At 44.5% G+C, this 27,127-nt stretch overlaps 1 protein-coding gene across 2 annotated transcripts in view; it reads left to right on the top strand.

Moving 5' to 3' along the window:
• Nucleotides 1-27,127, top strand: part of Acvr1 (activin A receptor type 1) — a 119,664-nt gene that overhangs the window by 74,758 nt on the left and 17,779 nt on the right. For both annotated transcript variants that reach the window (XM_040745372.1, XM_040745373.1), the window contains 4 exons: nt 11,241-11,504; nt 13,353-13,564; nt 16,892-16,991; nt 22,079-22,225. In XM_040745372.1, coding sequence (XP_040601306.1) covers nt 11,241-11,504; nt 13,353-13,564; nt 16,892-16,991; nt 22,079-22,225 — 723 coding nt within the window. The remainder of the gene's footprint in view (nt 1-11,240; nt 11,505-13,352; nt 13,565-16,891; nt 16,992-22,078; nt 22,226-27,127) is intronic.

Below are 27,127 nucleotides of genomic sequence, written 5' to 3'. Positions count from 1 at the left end.
TCTCCTGTAGCTTGTATTCTGATGATGGTGGTGTTGATGGGAGGGAGAGTGGAGATGGCCTCTTCCCTCCTCCCTCACTTGTTTTGTCTTCTGAATTCTGGAACCTACTCTAGGGCAGATTGAAAAGCACTAAGACCCATGGATTTACTCAGAGAAGTTACGAAGAATAGAAAGTGACAGCAACCCACGGTTCAGTTTTGAATTTGCCTCTTGTGAAATGTATGACACTGTAGAATGCCCTGTAGCATTCTAGCGATGTCTTCTCTTCCTCTTGACTTCACGTCCTAGTTAAATGCACATTTTCAGTTTTTCAGGTTAGGATAATGTTCGATGATCTGATGGTGTCAGTTAAAATAAATCTGAAGGGCAGGCTCTTGGCTGGGTGTAGGAATCAGGGAAGAAACACGGCTCCCAATCATAGTCACTAAGCCATCTTCCTTTTTGTTGGGCATCTGTGTGAGTCATTCACCTTTCTGTGTTCTTTATCACACTGTACAATGGAGGCAGTCCCTGCTTATACCTTGTTGCAAGGAGCCTTGAGAAATACATGCAACAGGTTGTTCACAGAGTAAGCCTTAGACCAAGAGGTTAAGAGTTGGTCATGTTCACTGTGTTATCTCTAGTGTCTAAGACATTGGCCCATCTATTGTGGTGGTTTAAATAAGAATGCCCCCATAGGCTCACATACTTGAATGCATAGTCACCAGGGAGTGGCAGTATTTGAGAAGGATTAGGAGGTGTGGCCCTGTTGGAGGAAGTGTGTCTTTGAGGGCGGACTTTGAGATTTTGAAAGCCCATGTCCAGCTCATTCTCTCTTGACATCTCTGGATTAGGATGTAACTTTCAGCTATAGCTCCAGCACAACCAAATGCCACCATGCTCCCACCGTGCTTCAACATAATGACCATGGACTATGTGAGCAAGCCCTCAATTAAATGTTTTCTTTTATAAGAGTTGCCGTGGTCATGGTGTCTCTTCACAGCAATAGAACAGTGACTAAGACATCTATCATTAGTGCTCAGTAAATATTTGACAAATGAATAAATACTGTTGGCTGCAATAATAGCATCTGTAATATAAAAACGGTAGCATAAGAGCCAGAGGGACCGGTCTAAACTGTGGAGATGATAGAAGGATACACACACCCTCTCAAGGCCTTTATTTTGAGTTTAGAACAAGAGTTGGTTAAGATCCTTCAGTCTGTGAACACAGTCACATGTGTGATACGGACGTAGGCATCTGTTGATTTTGGTGTTCAGGAGTTACAACCCGGTTGTGTAAACCCGAGGCTATATCACAACCCTAGTACCCTGCTTACAGGGGTTTTCACTTCACAGACCTTGTGGTTGGCAGTGCAGGGAGGAAGTGCTGTAAGGATGAACAGGCGTCGAACCCGCAATGAAGCGATTGAAGAGGGCATTTTAGGCAGGAGATGGGTGGAACCCAGAGAAGTGAGATCATGGGGGAGGAGAGAGGAGAGGGTGAGGGCACTGAAAGTCAGGAAAGATAGTACTCAGGATTGAGAGTCCTGCAAGAGTGCAGAGCCCTGTGCCTAAGGTATTTGCCACATGCACTGAAGGCGGACATGAGTTATAGAACACGGTGATAGGGGGAGAGCCTGGGCCACGGCCAGGTGAGGAAAAGAAGGAATAAGCAAAACGAGTTCTCTCACAGTTAATAAACTTATTCACTTTTTATTATTTTATGCATGTGCTTGTATGTGTGTGTGTGTGTGTGTGTGTGCATGCATGCGTGCACACGTGTGCACATTCCCTTGCTTGCCATGGTGCGCATATGGAAGTCAGAGGACAACTTTGTGCAGTAAGTTCATATCACTCCTACCTTTATGTAGGTTCTGGGAATTGAACTCAGGTCATTAGCCTCCTGCTCCTCTCTCCATGTTCCCTGCCACCCCTGCAGTTTCGAAGTAAGCTGATCTACACGCGGTACTTTTAAAGGCATCCCAACTAACACAGCCAAGTAGGGGCAACTGAAAGAGACTTAAATTCTAAGAGTAAAGCTTCTTTATAGGTAGCCCGTACATAATAAAATGACGGTGGCACAACAGTCATCTTTGATTATTCCATAGTCAATTTTTTTTTAAATTTATGAGAACAAGTCTGGGCTGCTGACTTTCCCAGCAACTCTTGCAGGACATTTAAACCCTTCTTAGCTGGCCCTTTGTTCCCAGGTTGCCATGGAGTGTCAATAAGCGCAGCTCAGAATAACCCAGACAGTGAACTGAGAGGTACAGCTTGCTCAATGGCATGCCGGCTGGCCAGGTTACACTGTTTGCCTTGCCCTCATCTTGGGAGGAGCGCTGGGCAGCTGGTTCGCTTGGCAGCTGGGCAAGGTGCATGTCTGTTGGCTGCCTAGAGCTTGAAACGCAACCAAGACTGCCTCCCTCCTGAGCATGTGCAGGACTCGGCAGCTGATAGCATCTGAAAATAGTTCACTGAGCACCTGTCCCTTGTACACCAGCACCTGGCCGGCTGCCATTTAGGACAGTGTGGACTCAGTGGGTAGACAGGTGAGGTGCCGAGCAGATTTTAATGGTTCATAGGAAGAGCTGAGGACTATGGCTCTACTTAAAGAACGAAAAGACCCAAGCCAAACCAAACAGGCTGGCAAGCAAGCAATGCATTTTGAGCAGGATCATGTTGTACTTGTGGTTGTCAGGGTCTCGGTGGGCAACTATGTCAAGTATGTGTCTGAAGCCTCTGTATCTCTCTTTCTGCTCAGCTGAGTGGCAGTCAGTAGACTGTGGTATGAGCTTCTCTTAGAAGGAAAGACAGGCACAATTTCTGCACTAGAAAGCGAAACATCGAGTTAACCTGGTCTATTTCACCTCATACCTGCTCTTCAGTCCCTAGTGATTGCCAGTGGATGGCTCCTAAGAGGTGTCACCCTCTTAAGTCATTATTTCTCAGTGGTGGGATCGTGGGATCCTGCATTTACAGAATGGAATTGCAGTATGCCGAGTGCTGTTTACCTCCCAAAGTTCCTTCCAGTTCCTTCTGGGCTTTCGTTTCTTCAGTGGCCTTGGTGCACTGGCAAGGATGGTAACAGGCTATGCAAGGAAATACTTCTGAAATGACTAGTGGGGTTAGAGCTACTATTTAAAAGTGACCCTTCGTAGATACCTGGGTTATCTTTAGGCCGTCAGTCATCTGGGGCTGCCAGAGCCAGAGGGAGTCTGCGGAAACTCTTGCCTGTAGTGTTTAGATATTCTTGCTCCTTAAGCCAGAGGCCTTGTGACACATCTCAGATTTAGCTGTTGTTCTCCCGCCAAGGGCCAAGATGATTGTAGAAGCTAGGAATGGCTCAGCGTGCCGCAGGGACTGTGTTGGGAGGATGAAAGAGCAGTCCCCTCCCTGCGCAGCCATGAGAAAGGCTTTCTCTTTCCACATTGCGTACAGGCACCTGGAACCTTTCTGTGGGCTCGCACTAAAACAGAGGCTTAAAATGGCCCAAACTGCACCCTCTCACGGTGACTGTGGTGTCCTTTAGTCTGTGGCTAACAAGACAGTTTTGTCCAATGTGTTGAATTCTTTTTGATCGTTTGGATTACACTGATAGGGAAGGAGTTTCTGAGGCTGCAAAGGTCCACACACTGATGCACAAGGCGTATTTATGCAACCAGTGGCATGGGATCCTGACTCCGTCAACAGGCAATGGAACACTGAATGGGAAATTGGGGGAATGTGAAAGCAACAGAGTCAGAAGTCTGGACTCTGTCCCGATTCTTTCTCCTCTTCCTAACTGTTAACCAGAAGGGAGTTTTGAATTCATCGTTTCCTTTACTTCTTTGGGATGGGACAGGTAGGGAGCAATGGAGGATAATTGACCAATTCAAGACATTTTACTTTTGCCTTTGGTCACCAACCGGTCTCCTCTGGGACTGTTGTTAAGCAAACGAGCCCCATGCAATGTTGGGAGGGCTTATCTCTGGTTAAAACATCTCTGAAGGATGGAAGGAGGGGCTAGAAGTTCCCTGTGATTTCTAGACCTCAAACTGGCAATCCTGGAGGAGATCTCCCTCTGGAGTTCCCCGGAGAAGGTTAGTGGAGGACACAGAGAGGAGAGCGTAGAGGTAGGCACTGGGACATTCACTCCTTCATTGATTAGTCCACGTTGCATTCCTTGCTTAAGATTTTCTATCAAACTGAAAATTTCAGTCTAGATCCTGGGTGGGACACCTCAGAAGCAAGTCCCCAGAAGTAGGAGAGGCAGCAGAAGTGGCCAGCACCTCTCCCTGCACTAGTCCAGTGTCCAGGCTGGAGGCATCCCTAGGCCCTGCTCCTCCTTCCTTCCAAGTCCAAAGAGAACAGCTTCTCTGAAGCATTCACAGCTCACCGGGACTGTGGCCCTTTTCCTCCAGGCGCTGTCATGCCCTCTAAACTGCAGCCTTGTTCAGACCCAAGCACTGGCTTGTGTGCAGCAATGGTGATGTATTTGGCCCGTGAGAATATTCCTCCAGACGTAATTCCCTTCAGGTCTGTAACCCTTTGCTCTGTGAAGCATTGCTTCAAGAGGCTCGCAGACAAAGTGAAGAGGTCATTATTCTGTTATTTTCCTCCGGGTTGAGGAGTTGCCTCCTAGCCTGGGTGCCTATGCTATAACCGAGTCTGCTGCTCTCAGAGGGTCATAAGAAACGGAAAAGCCTGGGCAACGCTGTCCACGGTTACCACCCATAGTATTCCTTAATCTCATAGTCGCTGGAACACAGGCCGAGCTTCTGGCTCTGAAGCAGAAGGTGTAGCTGCTGCAGTATGCTTAATTTGTGGGGATTATTTCAGAGTCAGCCCAGGCATAAAATAAACAGATGGCACCCCTACCCCCAGCTTCAGCAGTTCAAAGGCAGCATGACCTAGGGATCTGCATTACCTGCAGCAAAGCACAAAGGGCAAAGTGAGAACTCACTCTTCCTTCCCCATTCTCCACTGAATTTGCCGTCAGAAAAAACGGCAGCAAAAACCAGGGGCAGATTTGCTCTGCTGAGCAGACAGGGGCTGCATGGATTGGCCCAAACTCATTGGCCTTGAAGGTGCTGACTGTATGGTAATGACCTTGATCAGGGGAGCTTCATAGCAGCCAGAGTCCATGGAGCAGCCAGCCAAAGGAAGACCACCCACAAAGCCCAGCTGTTTTATGATTGCCTTAAAGAGTTCCTTATTTAAGAAATGCTTACATTTTACTTGTGGCCTCCGATAAACAAACAGGCTCCCCCCCCCCAAAAAATCTTACATTCCCATAGGAAGTACTGATTTTTCCACACGTTGGGAGCTCCGAGTAGTGAACATTTGTGATGGTGCCAGGGTTTGCACGGACATGCCGGCAGGTGACTAAGCCTTGCCTGAGGATCAGTGCTGACATTTGAAGACTTTATGGGTTCAGTCTGCTCTGAAACTCAGCATCGGTTCTCTTCCCGTCCCTGAATGTTTTCTGTGAATGGAAAATTCATGCTGTAGCCCATCAGGTTGATACTGCCAGGTACGGAGGCTGCTGCTGGTAGGTATGGGTCCCATTCTCATGTTGTTGAGCATCAGAACAAAGGACAGGGGAGCCATCAGTTCTGGAAGATACAGGTGCTAGGCTCTAACAGGCAAGGTGAGATCCACTAAGTCCACTAAGTAGATTCAGTGCTGTTGGGGAGGGAGTATGGAGGGTTCCATAAAGAAAGGGTCTGAGAGCCTGTAGCTGGAAGAAGCCTCCTGAGGACTCCCAGGTTCTGAAGAGGGCAGGGTGAAGAGCTGCATGAGTCAGGCTATAGTCTGTCTTGCAAATGATGGGAGCCAGAGACCAGCAGCCTGTGTGGTTGCATGAATGGGCATGCCACTCCCTGAGTTAGAGAACCCTAGGGAGGAATGCTTTTGGAGTAGCTACATCCCGAGTTCCAAAGTCTTGGGATTTCTGGTTGCCATTCTATTTTATCGTCTTTTTTGACTCTTGTCTGATAGCTCTTGAAATGTATTTGTTTCTTGGCCTTACAACTTTCTTAAGATCAGTATCTCTGATTTAAAGAAGAGGAAGACGTCTCTTCCCTACAGAGTGTGTAGACCGAGAGAGCATTTTCACCCCTGGTGTATTTTAGCCTCAAACGTATACAGCCTGCCTTCTTGCCAAAGGATCAAGTGCCCTTCAGTAGGCATTCCGGATAGACCTTTGTGTTTCTGTCTGAGGAGCAGGCTTGCTGGCAGTGAAACCTGGCATTGCAAAATCCTTCCTTAAGCCTTTGTTTAATGCCAGCGATCTCAAATGCTTGCAAATTTTGGAGAGGTGCCAAGCAGCGCTCCCAGATTATGGGAGTCCTTCCACCCGTCTCCTAATCTATAAACCTAATATAAACTGCCACTTCAAATGAATGAATCGTTTGGACTGCTGGAAGGAGGCCAAGGATGTTTGGAGTTCCCTTTTTAGCTTATACAAGTTCTGCATTATTGGGCTTTTATAATCACCTTCTAAATACTGCATTATTATTTACACCATTTTGAGGTGATTCCTTTAAAAACTCAGCCTGCCCCCTTTTGCTGACCCTTAGCATGCCTCCTGGCTCCAGGATAGTTTACTCGCAGTGTTTTCTCATCTGTCTCTAATCAAAGATCTTAGTGGGGAACATGGGCTTTTATGCATCATATATAGAGTGAAAAAAATCTGTTTGAATACTGTAAGCATTATACAGTACACCACTAGGCAGGTGGAGACAGGGAGTCTGCAGCATCATGGCTCAATTGCTGAAGTCCTAGTTCAACATAAATGTGAGTGGTTTTACTACGGGGCACAAGATTGTCCCAAGCTATCAACAGTCTGAAAAAGTCCCAGCCACTCTTTGCCTCTTCCATTGCCAGCCTGGAGCCGTCTCCTAGTGGGTGTGTCTAGACCGTGAGCTGAGCTTTGCCCAGAACAAGAGAAATCCTTTTAAAGAGTTGGCTGCTTTGAACTCTTGGGGACTCCCAGCGTCGTGCTTCTGGCTTGCAGAACAGCCCCGTTCTCTCCCACTCCAGTGGTGGCTTCTCTCTTGATAGGAAGCAGCCATCCTTTGTGGTCAGAGTTCTCCAGTCTGTTCCCAGCCAGACCCAGCTGTGAGCATTTTCACACGGCCCTGGTTCTAGTGATGCAAAGAGCAAACGGAGCCAGCCATAACACTGAGTAATGCCGGGAGGTGCCTTCTAGAACAAACAATGTGGGTGAGCTGTGCAAAGAGGGAATACCTCTGGCTTGACATTTAAATTACTGAATTATTTAAATGAACGTCAACTAGGTGGAGTAGGCTTGCTGCCTTCTGCCAGGGCACTTCCTGGTTATTCGCACAGGCAGGTGTAAAGACTATTCACTTTAGATATTACACTTCCTGTAGCACCATGGAGGAGCAGCCTATGACACAATTATCATGCATTGATATCATGGTCTGAGAGATTAGGAACCTGCACATTCTTATATGTAGCCCTTAAAGTTATTCCCCAGCCCCAAACTCAGCCCAAGTAAAATATTACAGGCCCATACATGTCAAATTTGACCAGACTGAAAAAGTGAGTCATGGGCCTTTTGAGGCTTGCTGTATTCCTAAGAATTGTGGATATTAACATCCAAGTATGTTCTGTCTTCCTTTTAGCCTTTGTTGAATTAGTAATCCTAATTGAGAAAATCACTTTGACATCTCTTTAAACTAACCCACAATCTTCTATTGTGAATTTTAGGTTCTCAATTATATTTTTGTGTATGTATGTGTGTGTATGTGTATGTATCCGTGTGCGTGAGTCTATATGTGTGTGTATATAAAATAAGTACATAAAGGATTTACTAGTTACTTTTATGGGAATGTACCAATTAAATAAATGAAATGTTGGGAGGAAATCATAAGAGAACCAGAGTTGATGAAGGTTGTTTACTTGCACTTGGTTCCTGGTTCCATATCAAAGATGGAGTTAAGTATTATATACCATTAAGAGCTATTCTCCATTTGTGCTTTTTTCTTTGTCCTGACTGGAGATCAAGGATGTGTAAAACATGCATTTTGACATTTGTTTGAAAAGAGTCACCAACGGGAAGGCAGTAAGCAGCTTAGTTCTGTCTGTACAACTGCAAGACAGCTGTAGAAGGTTGAAGGAGACTTAACTGAGACTGCAGAATAAGAGTTGACTAAGGTTAATGTTGTTTCATGCCTGTGAGCACAGCGCAAGTGGGCTCAATGAGTTGAATTTCACTAAATGTTAAAATTGAGGCTTCTAGCTTCTGGTAAAACTCTTTAGTTATAGTTCAAACATCTGTCACACTATATATCCTGTCAAAGAGACGTTGGGAAAGTGGTGTTTCTTCCTCTGTCTGTGGCTATAGAGTTTACTTTAGGCTACAACTTTGAAAACAGCTCACACTAGAAACATACTGTTAGAATCACAAAGTGTGAATCTTTGCTGTCATGGACCATACATTTATGTATGCTTATTGGTTTTACTTCTTTGTTTATTGTGGTGCTGTAGATTAGTGATTCTCCAATTAGTGGGTTGCGGCCCCTTTGAGAGTCAAATGACCCTTTCACAATGGTCACCTAAGACCATCAGAAAACACAGATGTTTACATTACAGTTCATAACAGTAGCAAAATTATAGTTATGAATTAGCAGTGAGAATAATTTTATTGCTGGGGGTCACCACAACATGAGGAATGGGATTAAAGGGTAGCAGCGTTAAGGGGGTTGAGGACCACTGCCGTAGATAAATCTGGGCACCTCACCCATCCATCATGCCCTTCTCTGTGAGCTGTAGCCCCATTCTCTGACCATCCGTTCTATGGACTCAGCCATGAATGCCATCTTTACAGTTTGCTTTTTATTTATGGTGTGATACGTTGACTAAATGATATTTGATTATCCATCATTAGTCTGTGAATAGCCACCCTTTATTCTGTTTTTTTGTATGTGCTCATCACAACACTAACTCTTCATCCCCAGCCCAGTATCAGCAGATATACTTTTCAGTGTATTAGGTATATTCTTGGATAAATATGATTAAAAATAATCTATAACTAAAATCTTTGTGTGTTAAATTTGTATCAGTTGCCTTATTTCAGTCTTTAAAATACAGTCATTTAATTCCTGTTTCAGGCCATGTACCGATCAATATGACGCCGTTAACTTCCCACATAACTCCCCTCCCCCGTTCAGTTCCTCCTTAAGAACCATCACCTGTTGGGCAGCATAGTTGGCAGTTCTCAGCCCAGCTTCATGCCATTCTAGAGTGGCAAGCATGTCTAGACTCCCTAGAAATATTATCTTTCATCTCTCTTTTGGCAAGTGTAAACTCTTTGCTGGAATATATATATAATTTTTATTCTCATAGAAATAGATAGGTGCAAGCAAAATATCTCTTGGCTCTCTCTAGGCAGGGAAAATACAGACCATCTCTTTGCTCATTATCGTTTTTACTCATTAAAAATGTCTGAAGGCGCTTGAATCTCAGGGGTTAGACTGGTGACATACATAGCATTGACAGTGGCTATTTTGGATTTTCTGCTTTCAGGCATGTCTTTGCTTTTGGATGAGCCCCTTGTGGCTTTCAAAAGAGCGAGCAAGTCAATTATAAACAGAAGGACGTGTCTGTGTGTCTGCATGTGCTTTCGCTGTGGGATGCCGCACCCACATGACAGTGGGCAGTGAACTGTATTTCCACTTTGAAGAGGGAAGAAGAAAGATTAAAAACACATTTTTCTTTTTGAGATAACCCACATCTCTATACACACCCACACAAATCTGTGTAAATGAACTTGACATTTTCAAAGACCTGACTTTAAGGTCTTCTCTTGAAAGCACAACCACAGACCTTTTTTACTTTTTCTTTTCCTTCCTTCCTTCCTTCCTTCCTTCCTTCCTTCCTTCCTTCCTTTCTTCTACCCCCTCCCTCCCTCCCTCCCTCTCTCTCTCTCTCTCTCTCTCTCTCTCTCTCTCTCTCTCTCTCTCTCTCTCTCTCTCTCTTTCTTCCTTTCCTTTCCTTTTGTTTCTTTCAAGGCAGTTATTTCACAGACCTGCTATTGACAGTTCAAGGATCAGAGTCACAAACCTTGGGAGAAACTTGCTCCAGAGGCCAGATTTCCTTGAATAGGGCTTTGGTGACAGTGACCTTGGCTAACTAAGAAACAGCCTTTAGGACTGGACTGTGCAAGTTCTGTCTTCACTTTGCTCCCTGGCTGGCTTGAGAGTGTTGGAAGCAGCAAGTCTGAACTAATCGTCCTGATGAGGGAGGAGGAAAAGAGAGCTGTGAAAATGGAACTGCAAATGAGTGTTTCGGGATGGCAGCCGGGAGGTCTGAGGAAGTGTGCCTCCCCTGTGAAATGCTTCTGTCTCTCCGTGCTTTGCATCTCAGCGGCATCACCGGAAACTGCCTGGTCTCTGGTCATACCTGTTACCTAATTGTTTAAATATAGTTTTCCTCCCTTTGTTTATGCCCTCTGCTTGAGTATTTGATGCTGGTGATTTTCCCCTTGTTCCCTACCAGTAGACAGTTCTTATGAGCTACTAATTATAATTTTAACCAATGTACAAACTCCACTTTATAATCACATGTAGTCTAGCATCTAGCTGAAAATGTTGAGAATTTGTAACTGTAGACTCTTCTACAAGTATGCTTTGAAGCCCTCAGGGCCCGAAGCAGTCGTTTGCTGACAGGGCTGGAGCTGGCAGTTGCTATATATTTATTTAGGAGCCCTTTGGGGGGGGTATAAAATAAAGGTAGTGAATAGTAAGTTCCCATTAATATTTTGTTTAGATACAGGAACTGGGGCTATGAGACACAGGTTCTATGTAGGAGTCTAGACAGCCCGTTACCAGTCTCTGTCCTAGCATGTTTTTTTGTTTGTTTGTTTTTTTTTTTTGTTTTGTTTTGTTTTGTTTTTCGAGACAGGGTTTCTCTGTATTGTTTTCGAGGCTGTCGGTCCAGCCTGGCCTCGAACTCACAGAGATCCGCCTGCCTCTGCCTCCCGAGTGCTGGGATTAAAGGCGTGCGCCACCACCGCCCGGCTCCTAGCATGTTCTTAAGGAAGCCTACACAGCATAGACCAAGGTACTCTTAGACTGAGATGGGATTATTATTTGGTTGCGTGAACATCATGTGGAGTGTAGACATGGGTCAGTGGTGATGACTCTGTGATTGGGTTTGGGGTGACCACAGGGAAACCTGATTTTATTTTTCACCGAGAGAGATGAAGCTCACACGAGTGAATTGTTTTTCCTTGTTACCTCTCCTTTGCAGATGAGAAGCCCAAAGTCAACTCGAAACTTTACATGTGTGTTTGTGAGGGCCTCTCCTGTGGGAATGAGGACCACTGCGAAGGCCAGCAGTGTTTTTCTTCTCTGAGCATCAACGATGGCTTCCACGTCTACCAGAAGGGCTGCTTTCAGGTTTATGAGCAGGGGAAGATGACGTGTAAGACCCCTCCATCACCTGGCCAAGCTGTGGAATGCTGCCAAGGCGACTGGTGTAACAGGAACATCACAGCCCAGCTGCCCACTAAAGGTTCCCGTGGCTTCTTTTATTTCTAGATCAAGGGGTTTTGTTAGTGTTGCCCCAAGTCTGTGTGGGTTAAGGATCTGTGTGGCCAGAAGCTTTCCTCCTACACCCTGAACCAGAGCTGATGGGTCATGGAAGGTCAGTCTGGGTGAGGAAGAGAAAGGCCTTTGGAATCTAAAAGGAGAATAAGCATTTTGGGGAAAGTGAGTGATGTGACATTCATTGGGTGGACAGGTTCGGGGATGGATTCGATGAACAGGTATATGGCTGCCCGCAGCAATTCCTGACAAGGGGTGATAGTGACTTTCATAATACCCTAAGTAATTCTGCCTAGTAAGCATTCATCTCTAGGCCATGTGTGTTGCCTGGTGCCTGCACGGAATGCCTTTTCCTTGTTAAGAAGAAGACAAAGGAAACGTCTTCCAAATCTGATTCCTAGCCATCTGAACGGAAGTCATGTGCATGAGCCTCTGTAGTTACTGCGTTTCCTATGGATTCTATGTCCTTTGGAGATTTGTCTCCCCTGAAACTGTTTCCTCGTATAGTGGACTATGAGGGACTATCTGGGGTTGCTGTCAAGATTAATATAGATTCACTCCAAGCTAAATTTATTCTCTTAATATAGAGTACCTCTTAATAGGTTTAATTATATGATTTTTCTACTTGTGGAAGAAGGAAAATACAAATGGCATAAGAGAGGTCACTCGGATCCTTCATTGTCAGGACTGTCACTAGGCAACAAAGAGGCAGGAGGCAGAAAACCATATAACTGGGAGGGTCCAAAGGCAGTTTTAAAGTTACTGTGACCCATTTAGGGCAGGTAGAAAAGACTCCACTCCAATATGAAAATAGGGTTGAAATAACAAGGGTTGGAAATAAAAAGGATCAAATACTGAAGTAGTGAAACCCAAAGGTTATTTCCCTTATGTTCAGTGTGTTAAGTTTTTACCAACAGAAGGGATGGGCAAGAAGAAATCTCTGCATTCACACAAAAACTATGTCAACTGGGTAAAGATCATGAAAAGCACATATTGCTACACAAAAAGTTTTACACATTTATATACTTACTTGTGTGTTTGTGCGTGTGCGCACACATGCACCTGCATTTGCATGCGTGTGTTGGGTGGATCAGAGGACAACTTGTAGGAGTTGGTTCTCTTACTGTGTAGGTTCCTGGGATCAAGCAGGCTGTCAGGCTTTGTCACAGGTACACTTGCCCTCTGAGCCATTTTGCCCTCCCAACTGCCCGTGTTTTAACAGAAGGCATTTCCCGTAAGGGATTTCTTATTTGAGAGACCACAGTATCTGCCATTTCATTTGTACATTATCATGCAGATGGCATGTACTATGGAGAGTTATGTCTACCAAGCTGATTCTCAGGACTTGGGGCGTTAAGAAACTTAAAGGATCTTTGAGTAGAGAGTGGATTGGGTTGCCGAAGGGAACCCTGAGACAGGGAAAGCTTAGGGAAGCTCTCAGTACTTTTTCACTGGGGTATTACAATGGAAGGGCTGCCCTTCAGGGCTTGATTATAAAGCATCTTTACATTTGAAATCCAAGTCAATAAGAGGAACATCACGGTTTCTTTGGCTCTTGTATTTTAGAAGCTTCTCAACGGCCACATATTAATACAGTTGATTCTTAGTGGAATCTTTTCTAAACTCCAGGTCTGTTTAATTGAATGATCGCTTAAATAAATGTCTGGGCCATTGGCTGGATGCTAGGAAGTATTTTAGTTGTAAATTGATTTGTAAGATTGTTTGGTCAGGGTCAGGAGCCATTTCTTAGGATATTGGTAAATAACAAGGAGACGGTGATCCTGAAACCCACTTAGCATTTTCTCCCATTCTCCAGGGAAGTCCTTCACCGGATCGCAGAATTTCCACCTGGAAGTCGGCCTTATTATCCTCTCCGTGGTGTTTGCAGTGTGTCTTTTAGCTTGCCTCTTAGGAGTTGCTCTCAGGAAGTTTAAAAGACGCAACCAAGAGCGCCTCAACCCCAGAGATGCGGAATATGGTACCATTGAGGGGCTCATCACCACCAATGTCGGAGACAGCACTCTAGCGGTGAGTTTGTGATCCCAGGGGGATGTCTAAGGACAACTGAGATGGAAGTGGACACTTTCTAATTCTGAGTGTGGGAATCCAACAGTGAACTGACAGTTCAGACAGGCACTGTAAATAACTAGTCACTGGACCCCTGTCCAAGCATGTGTGAGCACCTGGTTGGCTCCTAACTCCTGTACATAGGACCATCCATTTCAGACAGCCGCTTAAAGGATGGGAGTGGAGATTTTGCTCTAGTAGATTCTTGGTGGTGACTTTTCTTTAGGGAATGTGAGGAAAGGGGGGAAAGAATGCTTGATGGACTGGAGTTTTGGAGGACTTGGCATGGCGATACTCAGTCACTCTATTTGTAGCAACAAAAGTGTGTGTATTTTTTTAAGGAAGCATCTTTTCATTAATATTTTTTAAAAAATCCTTTTTTCCTTTTAGATGATTTGAATACCCCGTAATTTAGAAACTTGTCATCTCCAGAAGTAGCCATTAAGTTTCTGGTGCTCCAGTACTGCCCCCTGGTGGAGTGTAGTCAGCTAATTGAATCCACGTCCTCCAGTAGAAATGTGTAGCACATATGGAATTTGAACTGCTTTAGTAGCTTCCTTTACAAGTAAAGAGAGGGGAAAAAGCAAAGCATTTATAATTCTTATTTCAATGTACAGTAAAATTATTGCTATTTTACTTAAGTTTTCAAAGTCATTTACCAGATGCATCATCCCAACCCTATTGTAGTGTACTTGTTCAGCAAAAAGGCACTGTATTTATATATTTGAAATTTTCTTCCTGGCCAGTGTAGTAAAGCATGGCCCAGAAGGTAAAGATGTCCACTGCTGAGCCCAATGACCTAAATTCAATTACCAGGACTCACATGGTAGAAGGAGAAAACTGACTCCCACAAGCTGCTCTCTGATTTCCAAACATGTGCTGTGACAAGGCTGCCCCCCCAATAAATAAATAAATTAGTAAATGCAGAAAAAATTAAAGTTACCCATATATTTTAAAGCTGTAGTATCACATTAAAAGAGAATGTCTTCCTTTAGTTACTCTCCTAACTTTTAGTTAAGTCAGGGAAGTAGGTCACTTACCATAAACAGACTACTATAGAGTGCAAAAGAGTAAAATAACAGCACTCTCCATGGATACTACATGGATTTTCTGAAAAAGACACAGATTCGTGGGTGTTAGGTGCAAATGACACAACCAAATCAGCTCCCTCCTTGTCATAATCCAACGAGCTGCAAGTCAATCAAGTTATCTTTGTAATGTGACTCAGAGCTGTTTAATGCTACACTCCTGTCACATACCAGATCGTCATGCATGAGGGCTGGTTCCATTACATGACAAGTCTATATAAGTGCTCGGGAGTTCTGTAATTAGGCTTGCTCTACAGTTTTCTTTTCTGTTTCCTGGAAAAGATGTACCCTAGGCAGTGGCCATCTTTAAGTCTTGTGCTATCCTTGGAGAGACTGTAGGACACCTGTAATCAGGTGTCAGAACCTTGCTGATGCTGGATACAGCCTAGAGACCACCATGTCCTGCTGCCTGTACTCTCAGTGTTCTGTATAAAAAAGGAACAAGTTATTCTGTGTACCTATTTTTACTCACCTGTTTGAGTTATGGTGCAGTGGGACCGGAAGAGGGTACCTTTTTTTCCCCATGAAATATTTACTCTGAAGTGTGTTCCGGAGTTTAGGGGAGAGCAGATGGGTGTATGGGGTTTGTAGCCGGAAGATGTGAGGATTCCCGACCAAGCTTCAACAAAGCAAGATGCTACTGTAGATCAGTCAGAGCTTTGTTCCTCAGAGATGCTAACATGTCTAATTACCAGGGGCAGTAATTGGAACGTCTACTGTAAATTACTGTTTAAAGAGCTTTTAAGATTTTGAAATAGGAATAAAAGCCTGTGCCAAAACAGTGTTCTCAACATAACCCAGCTACATCAGCTGACAGAATGTCATGATATAATGGCATAGCAAGGAATAACCAGTTGTCCTTATTTGCTTATTTAAACGATGTGTTCATTTCTGTGAACTGACAAAATATAACCTTGCTGAAGCTCGCCCATGGCTGGGGCTTGAGGGGTAGAGGTGGGTCTTTATTAGTCTTTAGTTGTCCCACCCACTTTTCTGAAATCTGTGAACTTAACTATACCCAAAACTATACACAATAAAAAGCAATAGCTTAATATTCAGGTTTGTTTTTCTCAAAAAAAATTGAACAAATGGAGACAAACAAACAAAGCAAGAGAGACCTGTTGGGAAAGCGCAAACCCTATTTCATCTACATTCATTGTCTTCTTGATTATCCTTTTGTGGCTTTTAAGGGTTCTGAATTTCTTCGGTTGACTGTTCAGCTTTTGGTAATCTTACTGATCAACAGTGTTTTCCAGTAGTGCTCCACAGGAGAGAGAGAGAAGATGAAAGTCATGGAAGTCTGTGTTTTGTTTGGTAGGCTGCTTGTGTGTTGGGAAAGGAAGAGCTTTGGTCAGGGTTAGCTGGACAATACTGCAGCCTTCCCATCACCTCTTCGGCCGTCACTCTGTGTATTACATATGGTCCAGGCCTTTGCTGCGAGTAGGAAAGAAAACCTCATGAATGAACTAACTGACAATCTCTTGCCAACATGCTCATTGGGAGAAATCAATTTGCAACTCTGGTTTTACATTTTAAGTGGAATATTATTTCACTTTCTTCCTTTCTAAATTTGCAGCTCACATTAAGAAGTGGCAAGTAGGTGTTAATTTGGTGACCCTTTTGTTCATTTGTTACCTGAAAAGAAGAGCCTTCACCAGAGAAACACCTACCCAGGCACCTATAAGAACCAATTTAATGATCTACATATTATTAGAATCTTTTCATTACAGATATTACACTTGGATGTTCGTATTCCTAACTTGTTTGCTTCTAATCAGGCACCTTTAACTTGTTTGGCAACTAAAGTAGATAGTTTGATAGATATTTAGTGAGCATAGCAGACTATAGTAGGTAACCCGCGGCTCTTAATGCTGAGGGACTGCCCTTCATTCTTCCCACTGCTTTCTCGGGCTTAGTCCTGGGAGCTTTCTACTGGGCTCGTTAGCTTTGCTCAGCTTCCTTTCTCATGTATTTGATTAAAAACCTCTAGGGCTTAGGAAAGAATGACTTATCCACCAGGAAAACCTGCTGTCAACTTCCCTTTTAATTTTCCCGAGACATAAAACCTTTCAGGGGAGATTTTCAGGCGTTATAATGGGTCACAGAGTTGCTGGAAACCATGTTGGTTACCATGGCATGCATCCTAGGACTCCGGAGCAGGAGCTGTAGCTCAGTAATGTCTTTTTGTTTTCCACTGCAGGAATTACTGGATCACTCATGTACATCAGGAAGCGGCTCTGGGCTTCCCTTTCTAGTACAGAGAACCGTGGCTCGCCAGATTACCCTGTTGGAGTGTGTTGGTAATTCTTTGTTTCCCTTTCTTTTGGGAAATAGGCAGCGTCTGTTGTGATTCTAGAAGTAGGATGGGGCTTGGAAAAGTCTGCTTCTTGTTGCTTCTTGTGCGTCCTCATTAAACACAGTAGGTGCCAAGTAGCCAGGTGATTATTCAACTTGCTGGGGGGCGTGGGTAGCCATGGGGAGTCTCTGTTCTCTGTGACTCATCACTGAGAACTTGTTGAAGTTCTGGTAAGGGGGTCATCACTAACTAGTATAGACAATGCCTAGTCAGAGCGAAGAGGACTGAATGATCTGAAATACTAGGCTTCTCTTAGTAAGGTTCCCCCCCAATCCTTTCTATTGTCCCCTCCCTCTAAAAATCATGATGAGTATATCTAGTTACTGCGTGTGAATTAGAAACAAAAATAAAAACTTACTAAAATATACTTTTAAAAACTAGAGTGATTTTACTAAGTGTTTTCTTATTAAGTCCTTATTACCAAGATATAGATGTGTAAGTAAATATACATATAAATTTGTGCTCCTCTATTCATTAATACTTTCTGATCTGTTGTTATTGCGTGTGTGTATATGATGTATGCGTGTGCGGTGTGTGTCGTGGCCCATGTGGAAGTTAGAGGGCAGTGTTGTGGAGTTGGTTGTCACCTTACACCTTTGCATGGGTCCTGGAGATTGAACTCAGATTCGCAGGCTTGTGTGACAGGTGTTTTAGCCACTGAACCATCTCACTGTCCCACCTTCCTTCATTTTACGAGGGCACGCACCTTATCTAGCATGGGGACTTCTCAGAAGTCCTTTAAAAAGCCGTGCAGTGGTTGATTTGGCTGGAGGGTTAGCGAAAATCCTTGTGAAGGACTTAGTACACATTCTTCTGCCTTCTGAAATGCCAGGAATTGTGGGTTTCTGAGTGAAGAATGATATAGTAATAATAATAGTAATAACAACAACAACAATAATAGCCTCTTGGATTTTGTGAGGATGGTGCAGAATGCTTTGTTTTTCAGTCAGAGTCTCTTTTGGCTCAGGCAGACCTGGAACTCAGTATGCAGCCAAGGATGACCGTCACCTCTTGATCCCCTCTCCTCTGTCTCGAGAGTACTAGGATTATTATAGGCATACATCTACGGCCAAATGCATTTTTAGAGTCCTGGTTTTCAGGGCTGAGGGGATGACTCAGTCAATAACTGCTTCTTGTTCAAGCACCGGGACTTGATTTTGATCCCTAGCGCCTCTATAGGGAAACTGGCACGGTGGTGTGTGCCTGTAGTCCCTGCGCTGGGTATGCAGAAACAGGACGGTGTGTGGACTTTGCTGGCCAGCCAGTCTAGCTGGATCTGTGAGCTTTGGGTTTAGTGAGAGACACCGTCTCAAAAAACTAAGTGCTAACAGAAAACACCTAGTGTTGACCTTGTGAACACATGTGTAGCTGTTCCCTCCTCCACCCTTACCACACACATGCGGAATCCGCTCTAATTAATTAATTCAGGTTGTTTTTGAGACAGGGTTTCTCTGTATTGTTTTGGAGGCTATCCTGGAACTTGATCAGGCTGGCCTCAAACTCACAGAGATCCACCTGCCTCTGCCTCCGGAGTGCTGGGATTAAAGGCGTGCGCCACCAACGCCCACGAATTCGCTTTATTTTAAATAAAACCCCTGTCTTTTACTTATTTCATGCAGATGGTGGATAGTTGCGGTTAGCATGGTAGGGTTTGCCCGCTCCATACTGAGATGGTGTGCAGGAACGGCTTGGCATTGTCTACACTCCTGGTGCTCAGGCTTTTGGGTGGGTGCTGCATTTCTGCCCCATGACAGTTTGGTTTGGGGGGGCTGTCTGACCATTATGAACTGCCCCCATCATTTGCTGCTATATGAAGGAGGAATACTCTCAAGACCTGTAGTACGATCTGGGGTGGGTAGCACTGCTTGCCTAAGACGTACAGCAGACAGCATGGAGCCAGCTTTTCTCCAGGTCTGCCTGCACCTACAGTGTCTGTTTCCACTGAATGCTGCTCCACCACAGCTGACCGACACTAGAAAATGATGGGGGAAAACCCCAGGTGTACTCATTACCAACAGCCAGCATTGTCTTCTTGTACTACCTAGCATCCGGTTTGTTCCTGAGCAAGGATGCCTGGGTAGTGGTGGCAGGCAGAGAAGGGACCATGCACCTGCCTCTCCTGCCTTCTGCCACTTGCCCCAATACTCATCACTCACAAGCATGTGCCAAGCTTGATCCTCAGACTGGGCTCCAGAGTCCAGTTCCTCCTCTGAGCTGGATACAGTTTCCCACTTTCTAGATGTTCTTTAGCATTTTTGAACTAGTGTAGATTCAATTATTGCACTTTGTTGGTTGACACTGAAGACTGATGGATGCAGTGTCTCTTCGGGAGTTTGGAGGTTGTGTTTGTGTGGTGTAGCTTTGAGAAGAAAGGTATATAGATGGTCACTTTAGTTCAAGATCATGGGGAGTTGGCCCATCCATACTGGGCTGTCCAGATTTGAAGGTCCTGGGTGTCCTCTTTGTGGGCCTTTCTGGCCAGGAACTTTTGGGAAACTTGTTTTAAGGGCTTCTGCATCAGATAGTATTAGCAAAAAGCATTTGACTACCACTAAAATAAATTTCTGTTTTGATTTTACCAACTTACCATGCCATATATGCAATGTATTTTATTTTCTTAGTTAAAAAAGAAAGATTCACGGCAGCAAACACCTTTGTGTCCACAGCTAGTTAAATAAAGACACCACATGAGGCAAAGGCAGGAAGGGCTTAGCATTCTTCTTCCGCTTTCGTAGCTTCTGGCTTTGTTACATCTCAACACTAGTCTTCATCTTGAACAGAAATGCTAGATCATGTCTATGGCTGGATTAAACTAAATAGACTCCGTGGTTCTTGACAGTAGCCCACGATGCCATTGAATCTCAGCATCCCTTTAGATTAGTCATTGCTGTTGGGTAGGGTTCTTAGGTCATCACAGGGAACCTCGGGTTGGTTGCCATCCATGTTGCCATCCCACCAGCGGAGCTGGACGGTACCCTGTGTGTCGCCCCTGTGAGGCCGGCACTCTGTCATCATGCTACACCCCCAGGCATCAGTGGTTTTGCGGGTGTTTCAGGGTTGACTTGGACACACCTGGTTTCCTTCTACATTTCGGTTCTTATCGGCTTAGTTTTCCAGGAGAGCACTGTATTCGTGTGCATGCAGGGGGCGCAGCAGCTGCCTCCTACACTGCTGTGATCGCGCAGTCAGCACATGCCTAGGCCGAGAGGCTCATGGCTTTGTCGTTTCATCTCCAACTTCACTGCCTGCTGTCCCAGCTATTACATGCTGTGTTGGCCCCCACGGTTTTGAGATAATGACCTCCTTTTTTCCCAACTCTTTGATCATCCTTACCTATAATTAAAGAGATGATTGGAAGGGGAATGTGTCCTTGATAAGCATGTGGCTACTGCATAGAGGTAGGCGGCATCCATCAGACCAGTCAGATCCCAGCCATGTCACCCCATTTTCTAAAATACGTTCCTCAAGGATTAAAAAAAATACTCTATTGCTTTATGTGTATGGATGTTTTGCCTGCATGAACGTCTGTGTGTCACAAGTATGCCTGGTGTCTGAGGAGGTAAGAGGTGGGCATTGGATTCCCTGGAACTGAAGCTATCGATGGTTGTGTCCCACCCTGTGGGTTCTGGGAATCAAATCTGGGTCCTCTAAAAGAGCATCCAGTACTTTTGGTCACAGAGCCATTTCTCCAGCCCCCAGGTGACTTTATGAGAAGATCTCGCCGATTAGTGTCGCACGTGTATGTTAATGCACACATATGTGAGTGTCCGCTGGAGACTACTTTGTGGGGTCAGTTCTCTATCTCCACCTTCATACAGGTTCCAGGGATCAAACCCAGGCTCGAACTCAGCAAGCACATTTACCCACTGAGCCATCTCTCTGGCTACCAAACGGTCTTTCTAGAGTGGTTCGCCTGTGACGTCACCAGGGCCCATCCAAACCAACACCCACAGCCAGTGTCAGAAATCAGAGCTGTCCTGGAGTTGTGTGTTTATGATTTGGAAATACATCTTCCTCCAAGAACCCCTTTAGAGGTGGTGGTCGTGGTGCAGGACAGCCTACCTGCTAGCGCCATAGTTTGCTGCTAATCTCCAGGATCTCAAACTGTCCTTCTGTGGCAGGGAGGGGGGGTTTGGAATGGCAAAAGCACATTGAGATATTTGTGCTTAGAGATGTCTCTGAGGGTCCAATGTAAAGGAAAGGAGCCCGAGAAACCATTCAGTTATTTAGCTACATACCCCTACTCCTTTGACGTTTGATACCATATGGAAATCTAAGAATCAGTATTATTTTCTAAATTGTGCTACCTTTCGTGTGTTTTCAAAAACTATATGCCAAAGGTGTCTAGTCTTTTGACATTGCGACTTAACACCATCATCTACAAATATTCTGGGCTGCCTGCAGGGATAGCCTAGGACAAGTTAGACACCCTTCAGGAAAGCAATTTAAATATACACGTGCAGCTACTTAGGTATCAGCTAATTGTGTCACATGGATTGGAAGGCAGGTTTCTGTTACAATAAGGTGGACAGGAAAGAAAGAAAGGAAAATTCTACCTTATTTTTGTACATCTTTGTAAGAAAAGCATTTACACTCTCAAACTGAGTCTACCCAGCAAATGAGAGGGGTTAAGAGTTTCAGGCATTGGACTTAGTTCTTACTACTAGGAGTTGTTTGGTCTGTCTGTGTGCCCTGTATTTACCCTTCTGTATATCAGAAACCAAGAATCGTATAAGCATCACACAAAGAACACATGATCCAGACAAAAGTTATTGGCAAGGCAACCTTTTTGCAAACAGGGTCTACCAACTAGTGAATGCGTGTGCCAAAACGGCCTCCATGATGGAGGTGGTAAGTTTGTTTCATCTCATTGGTAAGGGCTCAGCTTTCACAAACTGACATAGCTGGCTGGTCTACAGAGAGGAAGAGGGAGGTGCGGAATATAAGGACACTGTCAAGTTGACTGTGTTTGATAGGAAAAACAAAAACAAAAATGTTTCTCACCTAATTCATCTGTTTTACTGTCCACAGGGAAGGGCCGGTATGGAGAGGTGTGGAGGGGCAGCTGGCAAGGTGAAAACGTTGCCGTAAAGATCTTCTCCTCCCGAGACGAGAAGTCATGGTTCAGGGAAACAGAATTGTACAACACTGTGATGCTGAGGCATGAAAATATTTTAGGTAAGTACGGATTAGCTTTCATTAGCTGGTGTTGACAGAGATAATTGCCCCGCCTTGCTCTCTCCCGCTTATCACATTGGCAGGCTAGTCTCTTCCAGAAAACGACATAGTGACCCCCCAGAACTTATAGACTATTTAACAGGTATTTTCCTTATTTAAATCTGCACATAGGTTATAAATGTCCTGCACCATGGAAAGGAAGTCTGTTGCCAGGTCTTCTTACTCCTGTGTCTGCAGATGTATTTAAACAACAGAAACTTGATCTACATTGTTCACTTCAAGGCTTCTTGGGTAGTACTGGTTGCCGCACCCTTCCTGAATATTTATTACTAGGATCAAGCTAAGAAAGGTCTTTGGATTTTTTCCTAGAGATTCACAGCTCCCAGGGACGCCTTAATTAGATGCACATTCCCTCAAACTAGGCATCATTTTTAAAGACCAGATTTACAGAGGGATTCAGCATACATTTTAATTTGAAAACTCCTCGCATACTTCGGGGACTCACAAAGTATAGATGAATTTTCATCATCTTCTCACTAAAGCTTAGCAACACTGAAGAAATATGTGAAGTGCCCACTACAATCCTGCTATAGCAATGGAGAGGGCCCACTGGCTTCTGTAGTTTCAGAAAGACTTGAAGTGTGTTTCCATTAATACACACATATGGTGAAAGCTGCCTAGAGTGAGTCTTCAAAAATAGAAGAGAAATCTGTGTAGAATTTAACTGTATGCTATAGTATTGGCCACTGTATGGCCATTGGATTATGTCTGTGCATGGTACATTGCACATTGTACTTCTATCCCATTCTGTTAATTTAGTATTCAGATGTGACCCAAGTTGTTGGTGACTGATGATTGGGTGACTGTCCAGAGCTTTGCTTCAACAGTGTGATGGCGTTCAATCTCAGGAACACTTCAAAATGTCCGAGGGGCTGGAGAGACAGCTCAGCATTTTAAGGCACTGGTTGCTCTTGCAGAGATCCTGGGTTCTATTCCCCACCCCAACATGGCAACAGTTTGTAACTGTTGTTCCTGGGGATTGGATGATCTCTCTGGCCTCTGTGGATACTTCATGCACCTGGTGCACACACATACATGTAAGCAAAGCACACACACACACACACACACACACACACACACACACACACGTTAAAATGAGTCTTTGGTTGCTCTCAAATTGGCCTATAGTGTTGATGACTTCTAGGCCTGACTTACGTAGGTCCTAGCTCCCTAGTTGTCAGTTGCAAGGAGTCTTTTGAGCTTCAGTTACAAATATGTCTTCATCTAGCTACATCTAGTATTTTCCTCTCTGCGGGACTGTGACACACAGGTGGCTTTGACCTTGTTTGCACTGTTTTTGTCTATCCACTAGGTCCTTTCCATCCTCTAACCTCCCTTTTCTCCATGTCTCAGTTTCTCTGAATGGGCTCCCCTGTGCATTGCTGCACGCCCTCGGCTGTGAACCTACCAGTCACGGTCTGTGCTGCATTGCGGGGTCTGTGTGTATTAGCTTGATGGCAGCTCTAACAACTCTGCCAGGGATAATAGTGACAGTTACCATGTTATGAGTTCTGCTATAAGGGCTTCCTCTGTGGCCTCTTGGGGGAATTCTCCCTGCAGCCTTCGAGAGTTGGGATTCTTATTTTCCCAGTTTTAGCTAGCAAGACTACTGATGAGAGACGAAATACTAGAGCTGCCAATCCTGCTGAGCAGCTTAACCCTTCACCATAGTTCCCTGCTGTGTCCTGCATGGCCTCCTAAGTGACATTTGAGGTCTGAAACCTTTTGAAGGAAGTGCATAGCAATCCCCTCTCTTGCTTCCTGTGCTCACATAAGTCTCTAGGATGCTATGCTTTCCTGATAGTGTCTTAGCCATTGTGTTGCATGCTGAGGGTAGGAATCCTTCCCATAGTGCTTACCTCTTTTCCTAGTATTGTCAGTGTCCAGCACATGGTAACACCCATGGAATATTGTCTAAATTGGGTTTAATCTCAAGAGAAACTTGGAAGATGTGTTTGCAATGTGATTCGGATATGTGAGATGGTAGAGATCCTTACTGTGAGTACATTGTCCAGTTTTTCTTCCCCAGTTATATGTGGAAATTCTGGAATTCTAAATCCTTGAGCTTGTTCTCCCTCACCCTAGTCACCGTGATATGGACATATGGTCTTTTTAGTTGAGAAGGCTCACAGAAATAAACATTTTTTTGTTTACATTAAACTTTTAGCCAGGGCTGGGGAGATGACTCTGTTGGTAAAGTGTATGCTGTATAAACATGAGGCAGGCATGCACACATACACACATGCATGCACACATGTACACTTGCATGCGTGCGCGCACGCACACATACACACACACACACACACACACACACACACACCAGTTTTCTATAGGCATACTCTGTTTTCTATGGCCGTTTTATTTTCTGTCGAAAGAGTATGCTATGTTTCAGCTAGGTACCCTTCCCTACCATGTTTTACTGTATTGTTTCTGGAGTATGGCTACATTGCCCAGGACATCTTGACCTCCTGGGTTCGGGCAGTTCTCAGTCCTCAGCTTCCCTGAGTCAATGGGAGGAGAGGCTTGTGCCACACCAGGCCTGGCTTACATATTATGTTTCCAGTATCTCTGGTTCTGACCCTCCTCCCCAGGAGTATTGCTAAATCTAGATCGTCAAAGCACATAGTTCAAGTTATTCTTTGTATGTATATCTACACACTCCCATGTAAAAGTATGACCCTTGTTTATCCCCTTAGTTAAACCTGTGGGCCAGCTTGAATTTCAAGCCTTCGTTCTGCTGCATCTGGTGAGGAAGAGACCAGATGTAGCTAATGCAGCATGCCATGTGATGGTGGGAACTGGCTTTTACTCTGGGGAGTAAAACTCTACCCTAACCTAAGGACTGTTAGAGACCCACTGCACCTGCCTATCAATGGTGCTTCTTTCTGACCATTGACCACCTTATCTCTATAACTACGGAGTATGGAGACCTGCTTTAAAAAGATATATGATGTTGATCACTTTATGCCCTGTTTTTGAGACAGGGTCCGGTGCATCTCAGGCTAGCCTCAAACTCACTATGTAGCCAAGGAAGATCTTGAATTTCTGGTCCCTCTGCTTCCACCTCTCAAGTGCTAGAATTATAGCTATAAGTACCATCATGTCTGGTTTATGTGGAGCTGGGGACCAAGCCCAGGGTTTCTTGTATGCTAGGCAAGCCCTGTACCAAGTCCATCCCCAGTCCTGCTTTGCGTATTTTTAAACATAAAACTGAATAACATTAAAGCTGGCATGGCTGTGCAGTGATAACCCTTATCCTACTTCATAACTGTCTTGTGCTCTTGTGTCTTTTGTGAGAGGCTGGTGAGATGGCTCATTTCTGGCTGTCAAACTTGAGTTTGCCCCGAGTTCCAACCTGGGATCCCCATGGTAGAAGAGAACAGACTTCCACATGTTATCCTTTGACTCTCTCCATATGCCATGGCGTATATGTACATGTGCATGCACTCACAAAATAAATAATAAGAGATATAATAAAAGTAAATTAATTTAAAATTTAAAGCACTACTAAGGGGCTGGGGAAGATGTCTCGTTAGGTAAAGTGATTATTTTGCAGGACTGACAGCCTGAGCCTGAATCACCAGAACCCATGTAAAAGCTAGGCTGTAGTGCAGGCATTTTATAATCGTAGCACACCCCTACTTGGAGACTAAAGATGGAGATAGGAGAATAGAATTGCGAGAAGCCCTCAGGCCAGCTAGCGTTGTATATACACAAAGAGAAATCAGGTCTTAAAGAGGTTGAAAAGCAAGGACTGCCACCGGACATTGTTTCGTGAGCCTTACACATGGATCTTCACAATCATCTATGCCCTCACACCATGAACACATACGTGCATGCATGCACATATGTATATTAAAAACCCACCCAAGAGTACTGTTGGCTATTTAATGTCACTATTTCTTGAGATTACTGGGGAGTGGGGAAGCAAATGATTCCTGAAAATGTAAAAATTAAAATGTTCTTTGTAAACACCATGTGCTCAGCATCATATTTAAGCATTTTGGATGCACTGCCTTTCGATGCCATACCATTCAGCGTAAGTGTTGTTGCCCTCACCCTATCAACAAGGAGAGCAAGGTGGAGATTTTATGTGACTTGATCATGATCGCCCAGCTCCGGATGGTGGAGCCAGTATGTAAAGCAGTGGTATAGTGTTAGGGCCCCGTGGTCTCGACACCTCACATTCCAGCACCTCTGCTGGCTCCTTAAGAGCACTGCTGCTGCAAACTTCACAGATATTAGATCACTTTTTGATCACGTTTAACTAAACGTTTAACTGAAGAGCCCGGGAGGGTGGGTCTGACGGAAGTCTTTTGTCTAACCATCCTCTTCCCGTGTTACCAACACATCCAGTGGGTGTAGCTGAGTCCACACCTCTGGACACCTGCTCAGCTTTCATTAGTAATGGACAGTTCTGGGTTCCAAACACAAGCATCCCATAACAGTGCCCCAGCACTGAGAATCGAATGCATTAACATTGACTTAGGAGGTAAACAGTTGAAAAAAGTCCTGCTCATTTCAAAGTTATTTTTCCTGGCTTAAGACATTATGAATGGACAAACAAAATCCTCCTTTAAGATCTAAGCATTGTAGGGCAGATGAGAGCAAAAGAGCTTGCTTAGCATATAAGATAATCCCTTTCCCACGGGAAGACGTCAGTATGGGCTACTGCACAGGTAGCTGTTTGCTTTCTTTGGAATCGGGCTTTGCAGTTTGGGATCTGTATTTTGGGGATGGTTGATACACATAAAGAGTTCCTCAAGTGTGCTTAGAGTGTGAGCAAAAGTAGCATCATGTCTCTCCATGTCTGCTAGGGCCTCATTTCTCTTCAAGACTTCT

This window comes from Mesocricetus auratus, unplaced genomic scaffold (assembly GCF_017639785.1).
Source record: "Mesocricetus auratus isolate SY011 unplaced genomic scaffold, BCM_Maur_2.0 Super-Scaffold_100004, whole genome shotgun sequence".
Classification (NCBI taxonomy): domain Eukaryota; kingdom Metazoa; phylum Chordata; class Mammalia; order Rodentia; family Cricetidae; genus Mesocricetus; species Mesocricetus auratus.
Note: the sequence above shows the minus strand (reverse complement) of the source record. Positions and strands in the feature narration are given on the sequence as shown.